The 19829-nt window shown below is 30.0% G+C and overlaps 1 protein-coding gene across 1 annotated transcript in view; it reads left to right on the top strand.

Annotated features, from left to right (window-relative positions):
• Nucleotides 1-12580: 12580 nt before the first annotated feature.
• LOC123296856 (vesicular glutamate transporter 1-like) overlaps nt 12581-19829 on the top strand; it is a 108652-nt gene continuing 101403 nt past the window's right edge. The window contains exons 1-2 of the mRNA XM_044878533.1: nt 12581-12647; nt 12805-12961. Of these exons, the coding sequence (XP_044734468.1) occupies nt 12888-12961 (74 nt within the window). The 5' untranslated portion in view covers nt 12581-12647; nt 12805-12887. The remainder of the gene's footprint in view (nt 12648-12804; nt 12962-19829) is intronic.

Raw genomic sequence — 19829 nt, 5'->3', positions numbered from 1 at the left:
TTTTTCATCATTTCAAAAACTCCCTGTAAAAAGCTGTGGTGAATGTTAAATGTTGCTGTTGTATTTTAGCGGTTTTATAAATCAGATCTGATGATTTCTTTTAAAGTTATTTTATTCGTATTTCGAGAATATTTATAATAATTTCGATTATATTTCAAAATTTTGTATATCAGTATAATAAAGTATAATAGATTAAACGTCTGCCAACAGTATTTAACGTTTATTGCAATCATTAGATAGCTTATTTGGTAAGGGGCTAACATTTTTGACAATTTTTACTAATTTTATTTCCCCCTTCCCCTCTATCAAGGAAATGGCCGCTCTAGCATATAAATATTCTATGAGAGATAATGCTTCACATCGACTCAGGAGCTTATTTACAATGCGGCAAAAAGGTAGAGTTCATGGATTTTTTATGTGCCATATCCTAGAATAAAATTGGACCTTGTATTTTACACATGTACCTCTGCATGCTTAGATCTCTAAAACTACGGAACGGATTTTGATGCGGTTTTTTTCTAATAGCTAGAGTTATTTAAGAGAAAGGTTTTTATGTATAATACATGCATAATATAATAGAGAAACACTGATACTTTTAGAGGTTAATCGAAATTGTGAAAAAAAGGAGGATCAGTGACATCATATGAAGTGAAGGTTACGACACAATAATCTTTGTATGTAAAATTGAAGTTACCCAGCGAAGCAGGTAGTTCACAGCTAGTTCCTAATAAACTGACTGTTTATGATCAACTGTGATACTGATCTTGCGATAAATCGTAATTTAAAGGAAACAAACGGTACATTAGCTCTTTTGATACAGGCACTGCAACGTTATATGTATATTAAACTGTAGATATTACATACTGTGATTATTATGTAATATGTAATATTTGAGTTATAGTCAGTTAGTTATAGGCATAGTAAAGTAGTAGGTAGCAATGATAGTGCAAAAATGAATGATGGTCCTCAAAAGGGGAACTAAACGGGAAATTAAATACTTTTGCCTAATGTCATTTCATTTGTATTGTTTATTTGTATTACATGAAGGTTGATCGTGTTTATTTTGTAACTATTTCAAACCCGTTGCAAAATGAATGAACGAATTACGCTTTTTCTTCGATTTAAATTTTCTACTATTTCTCTGATTCCATATTGAATTATTTCACTCTAGGCCAACAAAATTTTTAAGCAGCCTTCCGACCTAAAAGATAAACTATCGTTGCAAAATTAATGGTTTAATTATGCTCTTTCTCCAGTCTAAATTTTCTGCTATTTCTCTGATTTCAAATCGAATTTTTTCACACGAACCCATCTAAATTCTTAAGACCCCTTTCACTTTAAAATAAAATATCAAAAATCCTGCAATTAAAAAAAAAAGGTTATAATCCGATGATTTGCCTAAACTGAACGATCTGTTGAAATTTTCCAGAAAATTTCGTTTTTCACTTTTTTATAATCATTCTGCTAGGGAACTGCTCAGAATAACCTGAGAAGAAATTGTCTTTTTTCCAGTTGGGTGATCCTGAGAGGTGCCTTGCATAGCCATGATCAGGAAGACCCGATGAAAATTATATTTTTTTAAATAGGCTTATCCCGAGGCAATCCTACAAGGGAAGTGGTCGGAAAAATCTGAAGAGGAATAATCTTTTTTCCAGGCGGGTGATCCTAAGAGATTCCTTCCATAGACATGATCAGGAGACCCAATGAAAAATAAATTTTTCAATTGGGTTATCCTGATGCGATTCTTTTAGGGAACTGGTTGAAAAAATCGGAGGAGAAATAGTCTTTTTTCCAGTCAGGTGATCCTGAGAGTTTCCATGCATGGCCATGATAAAAAAGACCTGATGATATGCCTTCGGTAACACCTTCTGTAAGATAATTTATCTCTATTTTTTAAATGTTTTATTGGATGACGAAGATCTATCACAATGTTTAACAGGAGATTTTTTCACTCGAGATATCAATGGGGCTTTATAGAGGGAGCTAATATTTTTTTCAGCATAGTTTTATTTATTGTTTAAGTAAGTCCAAAATAGGTTTTGTGTACGGATTCCCGGGATACAGAAGGAACTTTTACATTGCGATAATCAATTTGAGAAATAAAGTACAAAATTTTTTTCATTTCTATTATTTCAATTATTTAAAAAAAATGGATTAATTAATTTTATTTTTTAAATTAAATTAAAAATCTAATATATTATAAAAATTAAAACTTTTTTATATTTTAATTAAAAGTCTTTGTGTGAGAAAATTACCTCTTACTGACTTCGAGGTATTTTTTTTTTAAATGTAATAAGTTTATTTCTGTTTTAAACTTTAATTGTGAATAAAGTTTTTACACTGAGTGCATTTACACAAAAAACACACAACATTTAAAATGCTTCTTCATTGTATTTGAGTTACGTTTAAATGAAAAAGGATATGGAGAAAATCATCTGCGAAGTAAGTAAACGAACAAGTATTAGGGGAGTTTTTTTTTTTTTAAGAGTTAATATAAATTCTGAAAAGTAAAGTACCCAGAACATTTTTATTTCGTTCTAAATAAGAATACACTGTTTTGTTAACGTTATAAATAGACATTTTCATAATATACTCTTTATTTTTGATGTTGTCATATTCTTTGAAAAGAAACCTGAAGGATTCTGTATTGATCAGAAAAACAATATTGGCTGTAGGTATCTGAAAATATAATAACTGTTAACTGTTACCTTTGATTGTAAGCTAAGGCTGAGTACACGCTGTAAATTGGTCAAGCTTAATAGGTCTAGCCTTTCAAAGTCGTAAAACTTCCTTCAGTCGTAAAGATTTATACGCAAGTCCTAGAGTTCACTAAGGTATACCACAATTATTGCAAATCTACATCCATTTTCATTTCGCGTATAAGACTATATATTAATGCAACTTTGTTTTTACATCGCTACTCCCCCTCTTTTATTTCACTAAGATAGTAACGTAACTTGTTGACTTGGCTCATACCTTTCCCAGTTTGCCTGTCATAATGTTCCAAAAATTGACTTGGGTGACTAATGACTTTGACAGCGTTTTCCTCTTATTTAACTCCTCATTACTTAGATCTAGTTATTTCGATATTATTGCTATGAATACTATCAGACATTATTCACTGGTTTGCTTTTGATTTTGAAATCCAGAGATGCAGTATGCACTAATTTTTTAACACAACAGTTTTTTTCTAGAACCAACAATTTATGTTTGCATTTTAAAAGGAAGAAAAAATATTTTTGAAGCGAGAAGAAATTTAGTTTATGCCTTCCTTTTCGTATTCTTGAGCCAAGAAAACCTTCTTTTCTGAGCACAGTTGGTTTCAAAAGGTCCAATTTTTATTGATAAGCTTTCATATCAAAAAAATTTAGTTGGAAATTACTAAGTGTAAGCTGTAAGCGTTTTCCATTTTGAGATAGTTAGGTACTATTCGTCAATTTAATACTTTTAAACCCCCGACATAAAAGAGTGGTGTTTAAGTTTAACGTATCTATGTGTCTGCCTGTGGCATCGTGACTCATAAGCGAATGCACCGATTTTTATTTTTTGTTTGTTTGAAAGGTTCTCTTATCAAGAATGTTCACACCTATGCTTCAAGAAAATTACGTCATGCATTTAGGAGCGACATTCCTATCTGTGTGTCTGGCAGTGCTATCTTAGCTCCTAAACGTAGGAACCGATTTTCTTAAACATAGCTAAGAACACTCTCGGTCAAATTACCTTTCAAATAAAAATAATCCAAAATCAGAGTCTTATTTTGTAAATTTTTTATCCAATCGAGATAAGGATTACACAAATTTTCGGCAAATTTACTATAATCTATTTTGTCAAGTTCAATTTCACATATAATTGATTTCCAAAAATATATGACAACAGATCTTTTATTCATACGGAATCCTAATATTTTACATCAGCATTTGCTCTAATAGGAATAAAACCACTTTAGTAGGAATAAAAAATTGTATTTTTCTTATGACATTATATGTTATGAATCTTAACGTTTCATATGAAATCATTTACATATCATTTTATATAATAAATATTTATTATAATATTCCTAAATTCTTGTATTCTTGTTCCGCGTATAAGAAAATTGCTTAATTAATGGCTGTAGTACATAAATTTGACTGGTCAAGTTTTACTATTCGTTACATTACCACCAAGTGACCTTCCAAGTACTTTTCGATTGCAATTTTGTAAACCGATGTTAGTTTTATATGAATTTCCTTCAATAGTTTTATTTATTTATTTTCTCTTGAGTAGTTATTTTGATATAAAATACTTTAAATTGATAAAGTTTTTGTAAAGAATATCAAATAAAATGTATTTACAATATTCTTAGAAGTTTTCTGAAAAAATAACTTCAAAAGAGTTGCAATATAATCATGATCATTCGTTCTCAAAAATTTTATGTTATTTCTTAAATTGTTTTACAAAATGGATGGAATATTGCTATTTTTTTTATTTTTTTTTTCAAGACATTTAAAATTTTGTACTTTCCAGAACCCTCACCCCTTGTTTGTCGGTCGATTTTTCTCATTAACGAACTTGAGCTTTCAAATACCAAAACCCCCTTCTTGATACCAAATTTTATTCACAGACATATAAACGTATAGAGATGAGAATGTACATATGTACATATATATATATATATATATATATATATATATATATATATATATATACATTTTAAATACCAAATTTTATTCAAATCGGACTTAATTTTTTCAAAATTACACCATCAGTACAAAAGCAATACCGCCATTTCCTTCGGAAATTCTATCAAAGAATAATTGAAGTACGATGTATAGATGAAAAGAGAAATTACGTAGATTCGATCTTCTAGCTATTTTGTCACATGCTTCTTTAAATTTTTCATAAACGATGGCAAAAAGTGGAAGAGGTCCTTCAACAAAAAATCGGTAGGGATTTCAAATTTTCAAAGACAATAATCAGGCTTCAAAAGTTTCAAAACAAGTATATTATAATGAAATGTAGAAGCCTTAAGAAAATGGAATCACACCCAAAGAGAGCACTCGCAGTTATAACAGCGTAGGCAGAATGTTTGGGTGCTTGAAACAAAATCTCTTGATGACGTACTGCATGGAGGATTTTTGGTTTTAGTAGATGCGAATTCATTTTGATCTGGTATTCCAAACATATACAGTATCTCTTGTTGATCAATTGATTAACATATATTAAAATTTTTCAAGATTTTAATAATTTATTATAACACTTGAACTTCCAGAACAGAATATCTTAGTTGTTGTACATAATATCTTACGTACTTGTGAATGGTAAAAATATACGGTGGGCATTTAATAATAACCAAAATAAACATTTATGTTTAAAAAATTAGGTACCACAAATAAATTCAAAAACTTACTGAATGAATTGTATGATTTGGTTTTTATTACATCATAACTTATAAAAAATATTTAAAATACATCTCAGAAATTTACATTTGAAATTAAAACAAGCCTTTGTTAACATGATCTTTAGACGTAAGACCAATAATATTCTGATATAGTAAATTATTGTAGGTATTCATTTATAAATTCTAGTCAAATTTATTTTCTAAAAAATTGCTTTTGAATAATATTTCTATTTTATATATTCGTACTGTACTTAATTTCATGAAATAAAATTGAAAAAAATCCAAGCTGATTATTTGTATAAAGATTTTTTAGGCATAATGAACTTACTATATGAGTAAAATAGTGTCTAAATAATAGAATTTGCTCCTATATTGCCAAAGTGATGGCTTATCGATTTTCGTAAAAAAAATAACTTTTTCAATTTTTGGGGGACATATCGATTTTGGGCCAATTTACCGGGAGGAAAATTCGCAGAAAAAAAGTCCGTTCTCTGTGAAGGGCTAAGAGAAAGAAACTAAGATGAGCTTCTTTTTTAAAAATTTTGAGACGGTCTTCGGTTCGAATGATATCTTTAAAAACACAGCTCGACCATTGCTAATAAGGCATATTTTGATGCATAACTTTCTAACGTAAACTTTTTGGAAACCTAGACTTAAGCCTCCTTTACACTTTTGCGAAGTAGAACAAAGTCGATAGAGGAACGAGAATGTGGTATCTCGCCTTGCATAACTTCGCTAAAATCTGGATTTGTGTACCAAAGTGAATAACGCTTAATTATTTAAACAACAAAATTAAATTTTTTGAATTTTGATGACGTCATAAAGTACAAAAAATCAATTTATTAATAACACAGTCTAATTTTACCCAATTTGTATCGAATTTTTTTTGAAACCCACTAATTTTGGGGTTTTTGGGTAATCATTTTTTCTACCATTTCAATTATTACTTTTATCTGTATTTAATGATAATATACAAACCGAAATTAATAGATTCTGTTCTCTACAAAGGATGCTAGAGAATATGTAGACGCTTACACAGCAGGACATGTAAGGCAACGAGAAATCACTCTCCACCTCATAAGACCTAAGATCTGGGAATTTAAGCATTTCGACGCCAGCCACAGCATTAAGTGATACCTGTGAAGTAAGACAAGAGTGTGGTAGTGTGTGCTTCACTTCGGCTTACTTTTGCGAGTTTACTTGGGAAAGATAGCCTCCGAGAGTGTAAATAAGCGGTTAGGTTTTTAAATATATTTCAATCAAATCGAGCCTAGTTTTATTTTGATTATCGCATCTACAATAACTTTCTATGAGGAAGTTTATAAAAAAAAAACAATATTTAAAAAAGTATCCAATAATATTTTGAATTAAGCATCTATATAATTATCCTGTCAAGTTAAACAATACAAGTATTAATATAAATTAGTTTCAATGTATGAATATTGTACATAGTTTGTTGTGTGTACAGTGAACTAACTAATATACCTAAAGAAACAAAATTAAATCCGCCTACAAGATCCGGTCTCGATGTCTGCAAACACAACACACAGTCATCGACAACAACGTTAACAACATATTATAAACTGTCAAGTACTCTTTATGGGTGCATCATCGTCTTCGTATTTTGTTGTTTGTGTCTCCAAGTTGGTATTTTAAAAAGAAAAAATCTCCCATAATCTGAGCACACACAAATTCTGTGTATACATACATTCTTTGTTGATGTTTTTTCTTCTTTTTGCTCGTAAATTTTTCAACATTTCTTATAATATTACCGTGTCCTGGGCACATGAGGATCCCTAAGCCCCTGTGTAGATAAGCAAAATTCTAAAATTATTCAACAATTGTTTTTATTTCTTTAAAATCAGGATAATTGAATAGATAATAGTAACTTAAACATTCACAGATTAGTGCTTAAAATTCTATGATTATTTTAAAAGTATCCTTTTAGTTTTCAGATAAGCCAAATCGTCAACCAATTTTTAAAATCTCTGACTTTGAGCCAGGGGCGTAGCTGCCACCGTATCAGTAGTATCAGTCGTATCAATGATACGGGGCTCCCGGGCTACAGAGACCCCTAACGAGTTTGATATTTGAACACTCCTGTTAAATTTTTTATAACAAAAAGTGTTCATGGCTATTTTTACTGAAATAAATTTTAACAAATTTTTTCCATGAAGCGTGTTTTACAGGCAAGCCTTTACCATTATTTTCGTAATTAAATTTTCTTTTTTCTGATATCAATTTGGATTGGTTAACAGATGGATGTAGTTGCTTATATTGGCGTACACCTGTTGATTTGGTATCAACAGTTGTGCAACGACCTGTTATCCAATCGAATTTGGTATCAAGAGAAAGATAATTTAATTAAGAAAATGATGGTTTTGGCTTGTTTTCATGGTAAAAAAAAATTGATTAAAATTAATTAAAAATAGGCAAAAAAAATAGTCAAAACTTATTTAAAAATTTTATTGTATCATCTACTTAACAAGTGGGTGAAGCTCACCCATACACCGTTTCTCTTATTGAAGGTATTTTTTAAAATTTATCCCGTAAGGGGTTCAAAATACGATTGAAAGTTTCCATGAAACTTGATCAATTATGAAGTTAGAATTGCAAAGAATGATGATTCTTCTATAAACTGGCTTACCATAATTGTTTTAAAATTCAGTTGTAAGATTTATCCCGAACAAATAGCATCCATACATTGCAAAGTAAATAAAAATTTACAAATTAAACGTTAGTATTATTTCCGTTTGCTTATGTGCGCCTGGACACCGAGTATAGACTATTTTCACGGATATGAATCCATGAAAGAGCTTTCCCACGGCTAGTAACTACCAAATGAGTAATAAAAATATATTTTTGTACATTTACCAAAACAGATACAATAGCCTTGCTTGCTCCGTATATTTCCTTAACTTAATTACTAAGTGATCAATTGCATATTTATAAAATTATTTTACTAACGTAACTATTTTAGTAATAAACCCCGTATGAATATTTAGTAATAAAAAGAAGGAGTGTTATAAGTTTGACGTGTCTATGTATTTGTGTATTTTTGTATCTATATGTTTGTCTGTGACATCGTAGCTTCAAAACCGATGAATAGATTTTGATGTTTCAAGTGCGAGATTAGCGTTTAGTACCAAATAACAACTAGAAAAGAAGTGATGGTTTTCTTGAAACAAAGCTCAAAACACTATCGCCCAAATAATCTTTCAAACAAAGAAAGAAAATCAAAATCGGCTCATTCGTTTAGGAGCAGCGGTACCACAAACGTATCAATCAGACCCGATTTTTTATAAATGACAATTTAATCGAGAGTTTTCTTAGCTATGTTTCAAAAACGAGTTTATGGTTTCGTTTTCGATACAACCAGAAAGATTAATTTTCAAATGGCTGAGTAGAAGCCAAATCGGTTCATCCGTTTAGGAGCTACAATGCCACAAACGTATCGATGAAATCTGATTTTATGTCGGGGGTTTCTTTAATTTTTTAATTGAATATTATATAGCTTAGGTTTTAACCTTGACATTCCACCATAAAAAGCGAATGAGAAATAAATCATATATAAACCATTGTGTTTATAGCTAGTTAGCCCATATATTCAAGATTTAATTTATTATTTGTCATTTAGTACCCTAAGGCTATCATGATTTTAATATTATTTCTATAAAATTTTTAAATAATGTTAAATTAGTATATAATACATATATTCATTCATATTAATGTAGCCCTTATTGTTTGTAGAGGAGATTTGGGTAGATGTGTATATTTGTAATGTTTAAAGTAGGTGAAATATATATGATGAATCAACAATTTTTGAATTCTACATCTTAATGGTTTAAATTGTCTGTATCGAACTATAAGTATGACTGCTTAGAATATCTATGCTAAAAAGTAGGTTACAAAATAATTAAATTGATTTCTAATCACCTATAAATCTCTAATTATCGCTACAAGAATATATCGCCTTTCGACTCAGCTTTTAAAAAAAGACTCTTCTATACAAAAAGTAGGAAATAATTATTTCTTTGAGTCATACAAAATCGGGTATGATCGATTCGTTTGTGGTAACGTATTTTTCTTTATTTGAAACGTAATTTATCGATAGTGTTTTAAGCTATATTTCAAAAAAATCTGTACATTCGTAAGAAAAGCATTACTTCTTTTCTATTTGTTTTTGGGTACAAAACTGTATTCTCACTAATCTAATCGGTTCATCCGCTTAGAAGCTACGATGCCATAGACAGGCACGCAGATTCACAAATACACAAATACACAAATGCACAGACACGTTAAACTAATAACATCCTTTTTTTAGCCGGGGGTTAATAACTGATGCAGCAACACTAATAAGATATCTACACTGACAAGATTTATAAATATATAATTGGTCACTAAATAATTAGGTTAAGGAAATATACGGAACAAGTAAGGCTCTTGTATCTGTTTTGCTAAATGTACAAAAATATATTTTTATTACTCATTTGGTAGTTTTTTTTCCGTGGGAGAGCTCTCCCAGGGATTCATGCCTGTGAAAATAGTCTATACTTCGTTTCCGGGTCGCCCTATTAGCTCAGTTGCCCTATATGCTTAGGGAAGTGGATTCGATTCCCGCCGTCGCAACAAAATTTAAATTAATTAATAGTTGTGATGGGCTGGTGTAGTGCATGGTATATGCATGAAGGAGGTGCACTCAGCCTCTGAAATTGAGGAGCTGATAAATGAAATTATCAGAGGAAAGGTGGTAAAACACATATATGGTGTCACAATTGGCTCTATAGCCTAAGTGTGACCTTCGTGGACAGCCAATATAACCTAACCTAACCTGGTTTCCGGGCGCTCATAAGCAAACGGAAACAATACTACCAAAGAAGAAGAGGCCGAGAAGGAAAATAAAGTTGAATTACCCAATTTCGCCTATTTATTATATTTCTTGTGTATATATGTAATTTTTTTTGGCTAGTATTATTTTGCGATGGATTATGATATTTGAATAATATAATTTTTTGACAAGGTCAATTAATAATTAAATATCGATTTAAATAATTTAACATAAATTATTTTTTTAGTTTTAATTGAAAATCATCTCCAATAGATCATTTTAAATAAAATTGTACAGTCATTATACAAGCGCGAATCTAAAAAAAAAAAAGTTGAAGTGGGAAATATGATGTTTTTACTTTTTGAGAATTATTAGTTAATTCAAATAATTAGTAATTCAAAAGTAGTAAAATAATTAGGTAATTCAAAACAATAATTCAAAAGAACAATTTTAACTCAAATATTTCAATTTCAGTTAAAATAATTCCAAAAATTTGTCCCAAAAAATGATAGCTCTCTAATTATCCATTTCATCTCATCTGATGTCCTAGACCATCAATTTGATACTGATTAAGAAAGGAGGGTTGTAAGTTTAAAGTGTCTATCTGTGCGTTTGTGTGTTTCTAAGTGACATCGTAGTCCCTAAACGGTCGAACCGACTTGATTTAGAACATTTTATAGCTAACTTTACAAAAATCGGTTTACAAGGAATAAATCGCATTTGCTGGGGGTTTTTTAAATTTCACTTGGAACTTGATACTTTGTTTATAGGGTAATTTTGTTTTATATAGGGTAATAAATATTTTAAAGTATTAACATTTTAAAATATTCTAAACGGGTCATCTATGAAAGACATATCGGGCAAAAAAAATGTTTTGCAATTAAGAAAACACATTGACGTTATTTTTTTGAACATGAATTCTATCATGAAGCAAAAAATGACAGCCTCTAAAAAAATTTTAACGTGAGCAATAATTGAATCCTTATTTCTATAACATAAACTACCTAAATATTTAAATTTGAAAAAAATAAAATAAAACAACTTATGTAATACATATTATAATCGTTTAATGAGATCTGTTACGATTATTTCCGTTAATTTTCAAAATGGCTGCTGTTTTTTCACATTCATTGCCAGTGCTGGTTGTATTTGGTTGTCTGTTTGGTCTGTGATGATATACATTTTTACTAATATAATAAAATAATATATATTTGTATGTGTTCCATACCATTAACAAAATTTCTATAATATTCGACGTTTGATGATCTCTGTCTGATGACGAATATTTGTTTAATTACCAAGTAGATCTGCTTAAATAAGTGCAGAATTGAAAGGAATGTCTTTAGAATAACATTGAAAAAACTTTCAGATATTAATTTTCGTTTGTGATCTATTAATTTCGACGTAAATTGGTCAAAATTGGGAAAACGTAGGCATAATTATCTCGAGTTTTGAACGATGGAAAGTTCTAAAACTTTGGGATATAATAGTAAGTTCTATTTAGCTCTTATTACTCGAGTTCGTCTCGAAATTGAGAAATATAATATTGATTTTGACACACTTTTTTGCATAACGGAAATGTTTCGTTAAACAACTAACCGGTATTTAAACAGTTGGATTAGCAGTCTATATTTTTTTGCATTTCTCAATTATGCAAACATCCATCAATTTCTGTCATAGCATGATCCGTCAATGCTGCGTCTATAAGACGATTGTATTAATTTTAAGATATATTAGAAAATAATTATAAATTGTGATTCTGGTATCCTCTATAATTAGAAGTTCTCTCTACGTGACCAAAACTATTATAAGGGCTCTATCCGACGTCAAAAAGTGTGAATAACCACAACACATTTTCCTGGGAAGTACGAATATTTTGGAGGTCAGAAAATCGTTTTCAACTAGTTTCCAGTCTCGTATATGAATAAAATTGTTTGTAAAGGGATTTTTTGAAATAAAATTTTTGTAATAATATATATATATATATATATATTTACTTGTCCTAGATTGTAAATTTTATAATACTCAGTACCTCTCTCAACTCGGGGTAGTTTTTTGTAAGCATTAAAACAATATTGTATATATATATATATATACATAATTTCATATTATATAAAAGTATATTCTATGTGACGTATATAACGCCCACATATAATTTCTATTGGTTGATATTATCAACATTGGGTTTGTATTACTGCATTGCAACTGTTTATTACGGCCAATACGAAGGGAATATTCCATTGCGACGATATATATATTGCTATGCTGGCGATGACGTCATCATCGAATCTATTTCGATGTGAAAATGATGGTGGGGGTTGGAAAACTTGGAAAACCACCACCGCCCGCCGTCATATGTCCCCGGACCGCTCCGGCAACGTAACTCCAGCAGCTAGAACATACAGCTGTGTACAGCATTTGAGCTGCTGTGCCGTTTTACTGGTAAGTTAAAATTTCGAAAAATTTTTATTAAAAATCATTTGTAAAAAGATTTTTTTAAATTTTAATTTTGCATTTTTTTTTAATTTTGAAAAGTATATTTTTATTGGTATTAAAATGAAAGATGCCCTTTGTTTGATAATGTGTTTATTTGTTTTAGTCTGGGGACCAAAAATGAATGTTAAGTTGAAAATTCGTACATAATCAGTGTTGTTGTTATACGGAACCGTACAGTATTAAAAAATGGCAGCCATACTTGAAGCCATCGCCGGGCTAACATACAAAATACAGGAACAATATTACAAATTAACCACTAGGTAAGTGTTTTTATTTACTAATTTAATCGCATGTCCAATGACGTTCAGTCTAAATTTTCAGACAAAATTTTCTTCTTTTATGTAAAAATTGTGAATTAAGTGAAAAAATGTTTACGAATATCTATATTTTTGAAATATTCTCCAAAATTAATCATTTAAATAAACAAAAATGGGTTTTTGTAGAACTGAAAATTAATGAAAACCACTTTTTAAAATTATATTTGAGCATTTACCATAATAATTTCACAATCTGCTTGGCATTATATTTTTGTAATCAAAGAGACTACAAAAATGTCATACTTAAAAATGTTCATTAGCTTACATTCCATGAAAAATGAGCATTGAAGCTTCTTATTTTATTTTTTGGTTAGAAGCTCTTAAATTTTTCTGATTTTGCTTGCATATTTGTTATGTCGCGGAATTAAAACTGAAAATATCCTTACGATATCTCTAAAACGATAAAAACAATATTCTTACGATATCTCTAAAATTACGCCCGATTGAATTGATTAAATTCGACATTTTTGAATCCACTACGTGATCGATAAAAAAAAGTTCATTATTATATGATTAGCAAGTAAAATGAACTGTATTTTATTTTCAAAAAGATAAGAGTTCCACACTAATTAAAATTAAAACCCATTAAAATTGTGAACTAAAGGAGAGATAAATGAGGCAAGCGAAGTATAGTCTGCAATGTGGTAGTCTTTGTTTTAAAAGTTGACGAGGGAAACACGGGCGGATAACTGCTAGTAGTAAATGAAATTCAAATTAAGTTAAACAAGTTTTTAAGAGAAAGTAATTTGTGAGCTTATATGTACGGATTGATTTGTTTTCCGTTGTTTAACTCATAAACATCTCACCTACCACTATACGATTTTATGGAAAATTGGTGGAAGAGTTGGGAAAACCAAGTACAGAAAATGAGCCCACTGACGGTATTTTTCTTAACGACTAAAATTTAATACATATTGGATACCTCAATTACCATGAAAACATTCATATCTAATTTAGTTAACATGGCTCATAATTATTCTTCAGTTTTCACAGATTCTTATAATGAACATTGTTGGTTGGACACGGTAAAACCAAAGTGATCCAAGTAACACTTTTGAATTTGTGAGAAAATAAAGAAAATGTGTCAAGAAAATCAATTAATGATTTTATTGTTGATTCTTCATGAAGAAAGGAGGAAACTTTCAGAGGCTGGAATTCCTCAGAAAAATAACAAATGGCACAAAAAACTCTTAGAGTATTTTTCGTGTCATGCTAAAAACTTTATTTTAAGAAAAATTATGCTTGAATCACTATAGTTTTACCGCCGTCAGTTAGAGTCTGTACTTAATCTGCTTCGATGAAAAAATTTAAGTTCACATATCCACGAATCAATTTTAATATTGTATACGTAACATACAGAATATTGTAGCCCTGCAGAAGAAAGTAACCATCTACTTCATTCGCTATATAAATGGCTACCGTCGTCAAACTAACGACGGGCGCATTTTCCGCGCTTTACTTTTACCTTATACGAATATTTTGTTTTTGAATAATAAGTTACGGTATTTTTTAAGCAATTCTTTTATAAATAACATCATTTCCAAAATCAAGGCAAACAAATATTTATTGATTTATTGAATAAAACTATCTTTGAACAATCATATAATTTGCGGGGATCAATAATTTAAAAGCCTTTCTAAAGCTTATCGGATTATCATATTTGAATTATGAGACCTTAAAAGCATCCAAACGTACATTTTCGGTATTTTTTATTTTTTAACCACACGTATTTTATTTCATTTTCAACAAGCTCCAGCTAAACGAGGATGTTTTTTTGAGACTATATATGAGCTATACCTGAAGCCCTACTGACTTTCTGCGGGGACTTAAGGAGGATAATGACCCATTAATTATAATTCTACTACCACATTTAGGCAATAATTTAATTCTATAACTATATTTTTTCTTCAACAAATCCCTTCAAGAATTTGTGTTCAATATAAAATTGTGAATATAAGCCCAGAAAAGATAATAGACTGAATTTGTTAACTGTATCTGAGATTTGCAGCTATTTTTGAAACGACTGTCAAATATTACACCTGGTTGCAGACCTATTTCTTCAATTTGTTTCTCTTTTTCTAAGTAATACTTATTACGGTAACCAACATATCTGGATCGTAAGACGTGTGAAGGTAATATTATGTTTTTTTGGTATTTCACGTAAACATGATGTAGATTCACGATGTATCTACTTACCCAGAGTATCATGTATGTATATGTGAAACTAACAACATATACAGTAATATAATAATACAATAATATACCCCTTGTGATATTCTTTACTGTTCGCTGGTTGCAACTGATAACAGTATAAACGTAATCCAGGATTTATATCATTACTTCTCATACCCATCTTATATTATTACATATTATTCTTTATATAGAATGACCGCGAAAGTGATGCAAATATTTTAAAAGTTCACAAAATTCAATTAGAATGAAAATCGATTTTAACGATGATAGCGTGAAAAAATAAATTATATTAGCCATAACCGATAGTCGTTATTTTTACATTTTTATGCATGCGTTCATTGGTCGTCAGTGCTAAGTAATTCCAATGAAAATTCTTCACTATAACCGATATATGCGTTAATAGTGTCTAAGTATAAAGGAATTAAGGCTAAAAATAAAGTTTATTATGTTGTTTTGAAGGACATTGATCATTATAACCAATATGTCGGCCTATAATTCTAATTAATATTGGTTGCCATAGCTGATATGTTGTTATAACCGATATTAATATGTGCTATTAGACGATGCTATTATATTATCGGTTCTGGCTGTAAATACAAATAATTTATCAGGATTCAAAAATAGTGACATAAGGCCATGCAGAACACCTTTTTGAAACTCATTTTATTAAGGACACAAATTTCAAGGTTTTCTTTTACGGTGCTTGTAAATTGTTTCGCATACAATAGACTGAAAGATATTTATAGATTTTCCTCGCTTCTGCTACGGAGGATGCTGAAAATTTCTTCCGAGCTTTCTACGTAGATAGCCTAGACACTGAAATTTATCACATTTTCCAAGGTAATCAGGTCCTTATATCAAGGCTTTTATCATCTCAAAACCTTATGCCAATGCTAGATTAAAGCATATAGTTCATTCAAAAAGCTCAGAAACTTTTCCACATTCTAGGTCAAACTTATATAATTCGTTTAGTCACCTCTGAGGCAAGAATAGCCTTATAACAACTTTTTTAATGAAAATATATCGAATACTAATTTAAGAATATCTTCAAAACGAATTTTTGTGTATATTTTCATTTTTTTAGTGTGTTTTGTTTATAATTTTATTTGCAATATTTTTCTCAAACACTCTGTGCATTGGAATCGAACACAATCTCTTAGCTGAATACTCGTTCCACGTTTTTTTTTTGCTGATTCACAAATAAATAATATAATAAAATCTATTTTATTTATGTAGCCCATCAAAAGATTTCAATTTTATTTTGTTGAAATAATATATGCCTTTCAGATTTTTACGATTTCTAACTCTGTTGGTTTTGTTCGATTATTGATTGTAAATGTATCTTAAAAAATAAAATTCGCTAGTTTAAGCGTGAAAGCGTAACAAACATGCTTACATTCACATTTATAATATATAAGGATAGAAAATCACACTTTGAATAAGATATTGTGACGTAAAGCACAATTTTGACATTCCAGTGAGCTCTAATTTAAAATTACCTCCACTTTTGTGCGACGGTATGTAAATTTTAATAAATATATCTGAGAAACGGAAAAAATTATTACATCCTAACATCCTAAAAAAGGATTTAAAAAGTTTTTGTTGGTCTGAAAACCGATATTTCAACCAAAAAAATTATATTTCCCAGCGTTGGTTGGAATGCCAGAATTTTGTTAAATGGCATAAACATTTTCAAAGAACTTTTAGAGAATTCACCATATAAGTGATTTTGATACAGCATTCGTATTAAACATTTAATAGTTCATAGTTTTTAGTCAGCTGCTATTCTGCTGCGCTTCGGATATAGAAATAATGAAGCAATAACTCAATTTCCGTTAAATGATTTGGTTCGGTATGATTTGAGAAGTGGAATAAGTTTGTAAAGTGTGAAAAGAAAATAATCATTGAGACAGTGAAAAAGCTTCCACTTTCCATAGTGTTAAATTTCCAAGTCGTATTTTCTGAGATTTTTTGTGCATTTTAGAGAATGTCAAACGATAAAATTGACTATTTGACCACAAAAGGAATTTTGTTGGCTGTTGCTTCGTGATGCAATAAATTTCTTACCGTGTAAGAAATTTCTTGCCAATCCAAACCGTTTTCAATCAAGAAGCAACAGCCAACATCAGTATCGAATATCAGTATCGGTGTGAACGTTGGCGATACCCACAATACTTCTGGTGAAGCCTTATTCAATGCTGCAGCATTGTAGTAAACGCCATGCATTTCTTATCGTGTAATAGCCATAAATTTCTATTTTAATTATCGTTTACAAATATTTACAGCTACTTTTCTTTAGAAAATAATTGATAAAAGTAATAATAAACACGCGCATTATTAATATTGTAATAAAAATTGCCAATAAGTGATAATAATAATAATAAAAATAATAATATATTGGTAATAGTAAAAATATGATATTTAGGGACTACAGTTTAGGGAATAATATAGAGCATTTGTGTGAGTGAGTGTTTACTGCCACAACAACAAGCAATCGAGGTTTTACAAATTGCTCCGCTGGGAACAAAACTGGGTAACATCCAATAAACTGTATAACATTACACATATATATTATACATGTTTGATATATTTTTTCTTTATTCAATGCATTTAAAACTAAATATATTGTTTGCTCACTTTATGTTTTTCTTCAAACCCTCTTGTTATTTTTATTTTCTTTAAAAAAAAAAACTAAATCATAAATAACTAGATTGTTTCAAGAAAACAGATTTGTTCAATAAAAATAGGAAAAAAGTACTCACTAACTAAATAAGTGACTGACTTAAGGATATTGTCACGTACTCTGATTTCTCTCCTGTTTAGTTTATATATTGTCATCATTCATCATTCATCCAAAGAAAAACAAAGTCATAAAGCGAATTATAATCATTAAATTATAGTATTATTGAATTCTGTCTGCTCTATCGATTTTTCTGGATAATAAACTGTAGTTAATAAGGCAATCATTTTAATTTTTTTCGATACAAATATTGAATGAAAAAACTTTTTCCGCTTTTTTCCTGCCCTTACTTAACTAATAAATACAGACTTAAAGGCTAGAGCAACACGAACAATTAAAAATACAAGAAACAATAATCTATCTTGTTCTGCGAATTAAATTTATTATAACTCTTATTATGGTGGTAGAGAATAATACATTTGAAAAATATCAATATAGTAATCCAAAATCTTTATCCTATTCTTCAACCAATAGTCAATTTTGAAAATTTTAGATCATCCACTGAAGTTCTAAGCGCAAAGGGTAGCTTTTTAAATTAGAATCACCCTCTTACTAGTGAACCAGACGTAGCTCTCTTCAACATGTAATCTTTGCAATTCACCCTAAGGAACATACAATGTTAAGAAATTCCCGACATAAAATAAGGTCTGATCGATTCGTTTGTGGATTCGTTACTCCTAAAAGGATGAACCGATTTTCATGTTTTTTTAAAGATAATTTAATCGCGTCTTATTAGCTATGTTTCAAGAAAATCTACTGAGTTCTTTAACTATCATTGCCTCTAGTCTAATTGGATCAGGTACGGAACTCTCAAATCACACTCACACGTTTTGGCGCTCCGATACCAAAAAAATCAGGCATGATCGCTTAGTTTGTGGCATTGCTGCAACTATTGCTGCGGATGAATTAATATTGATTTTTCTTTTTTTTTGAAAGATCATTTGATGGAGAGTATCCTTTAGACAAGCACTTCTTTTGAAAAGCACTTCTTTTCTAGATTCTATCGAATACGGAACCCTTAACTCGCACTTGAAACATAACACTCTCGAACAAATTACCATTCAAACAAACAATCAAACAAAATCAAAATTGGTTCATCCGTTAATGAGCTACGATGCTACAGACAAACACACAGATACACTATTATACAGTCACGTTTGAATTTATAACACCTCTCTTTTTAGCCGGGGGTTAAGAAAATGTTATTTTTCACTATATAAAAAAACCAGTGTGTACGTCACCTGTCTTCTAGTTACCAAGCTCATATAATTGCCATCTCATAGACGGCCAGTACTACGCCAGTACTACAGTACTTTCATAATTCATTATTCGAAAATAGAAAAAAATATATGAAGATAGTAAAAATTTCAAAAAAATGTACCGTTTGAAAAATATAAATTTTTTATGTTTTAAATCGAGCGTAAGTCAAATGGTCATAACGGGAGTTCTGACAAGTTAATAGTAATATTTTACATTGACTGCCCTACGACGCATCTTTTTCTACACAAGCTATACAGAATGTTCGATTTAAATCTAGGCATATAAATATCACGAGTATGACAGAATACATGCGTTAAGAAATGCATCTAAGTGAGAGGTATTATATACATGTGTTGAAGCTTCGTTATGCGTTGAGATAGTTGCAAGACGCTTGGAGAGTGGTTGTTTCTTAGTTGAATAGATGAACTACAACAGAAAAGCCACGACAAGTCACTTTTGCAATTTCATATAACACCTATAATACCTCTTACTTAGATGCATTGCTTATCTATAGTCTAATTTTAGTGGTAAAATTGACGACGTTGTAAGTATGCAACGAAATCGAATATATTGATACAGCAATTAAGATGAAGTACATTAACAATTCAGGATGTACCT

Source organism: Chrysoperla carnea, chromosome 3 (assembly GCF_905475395.1).
Source record: "Chrysoperla carnea chromosome 3, inChrCarn1.1, whole genome shotgun sequence".
NCBI classification, from domain to species: Eukaryota; Metazoa; Arthropoda; class Insecta; order Neuroptera; family Chrysopidae; genus Chrysoperla; species Chrysoperla carnea.
This window is presented reverse-complemented; position numbering and strand designations above follow the sequence as displayed.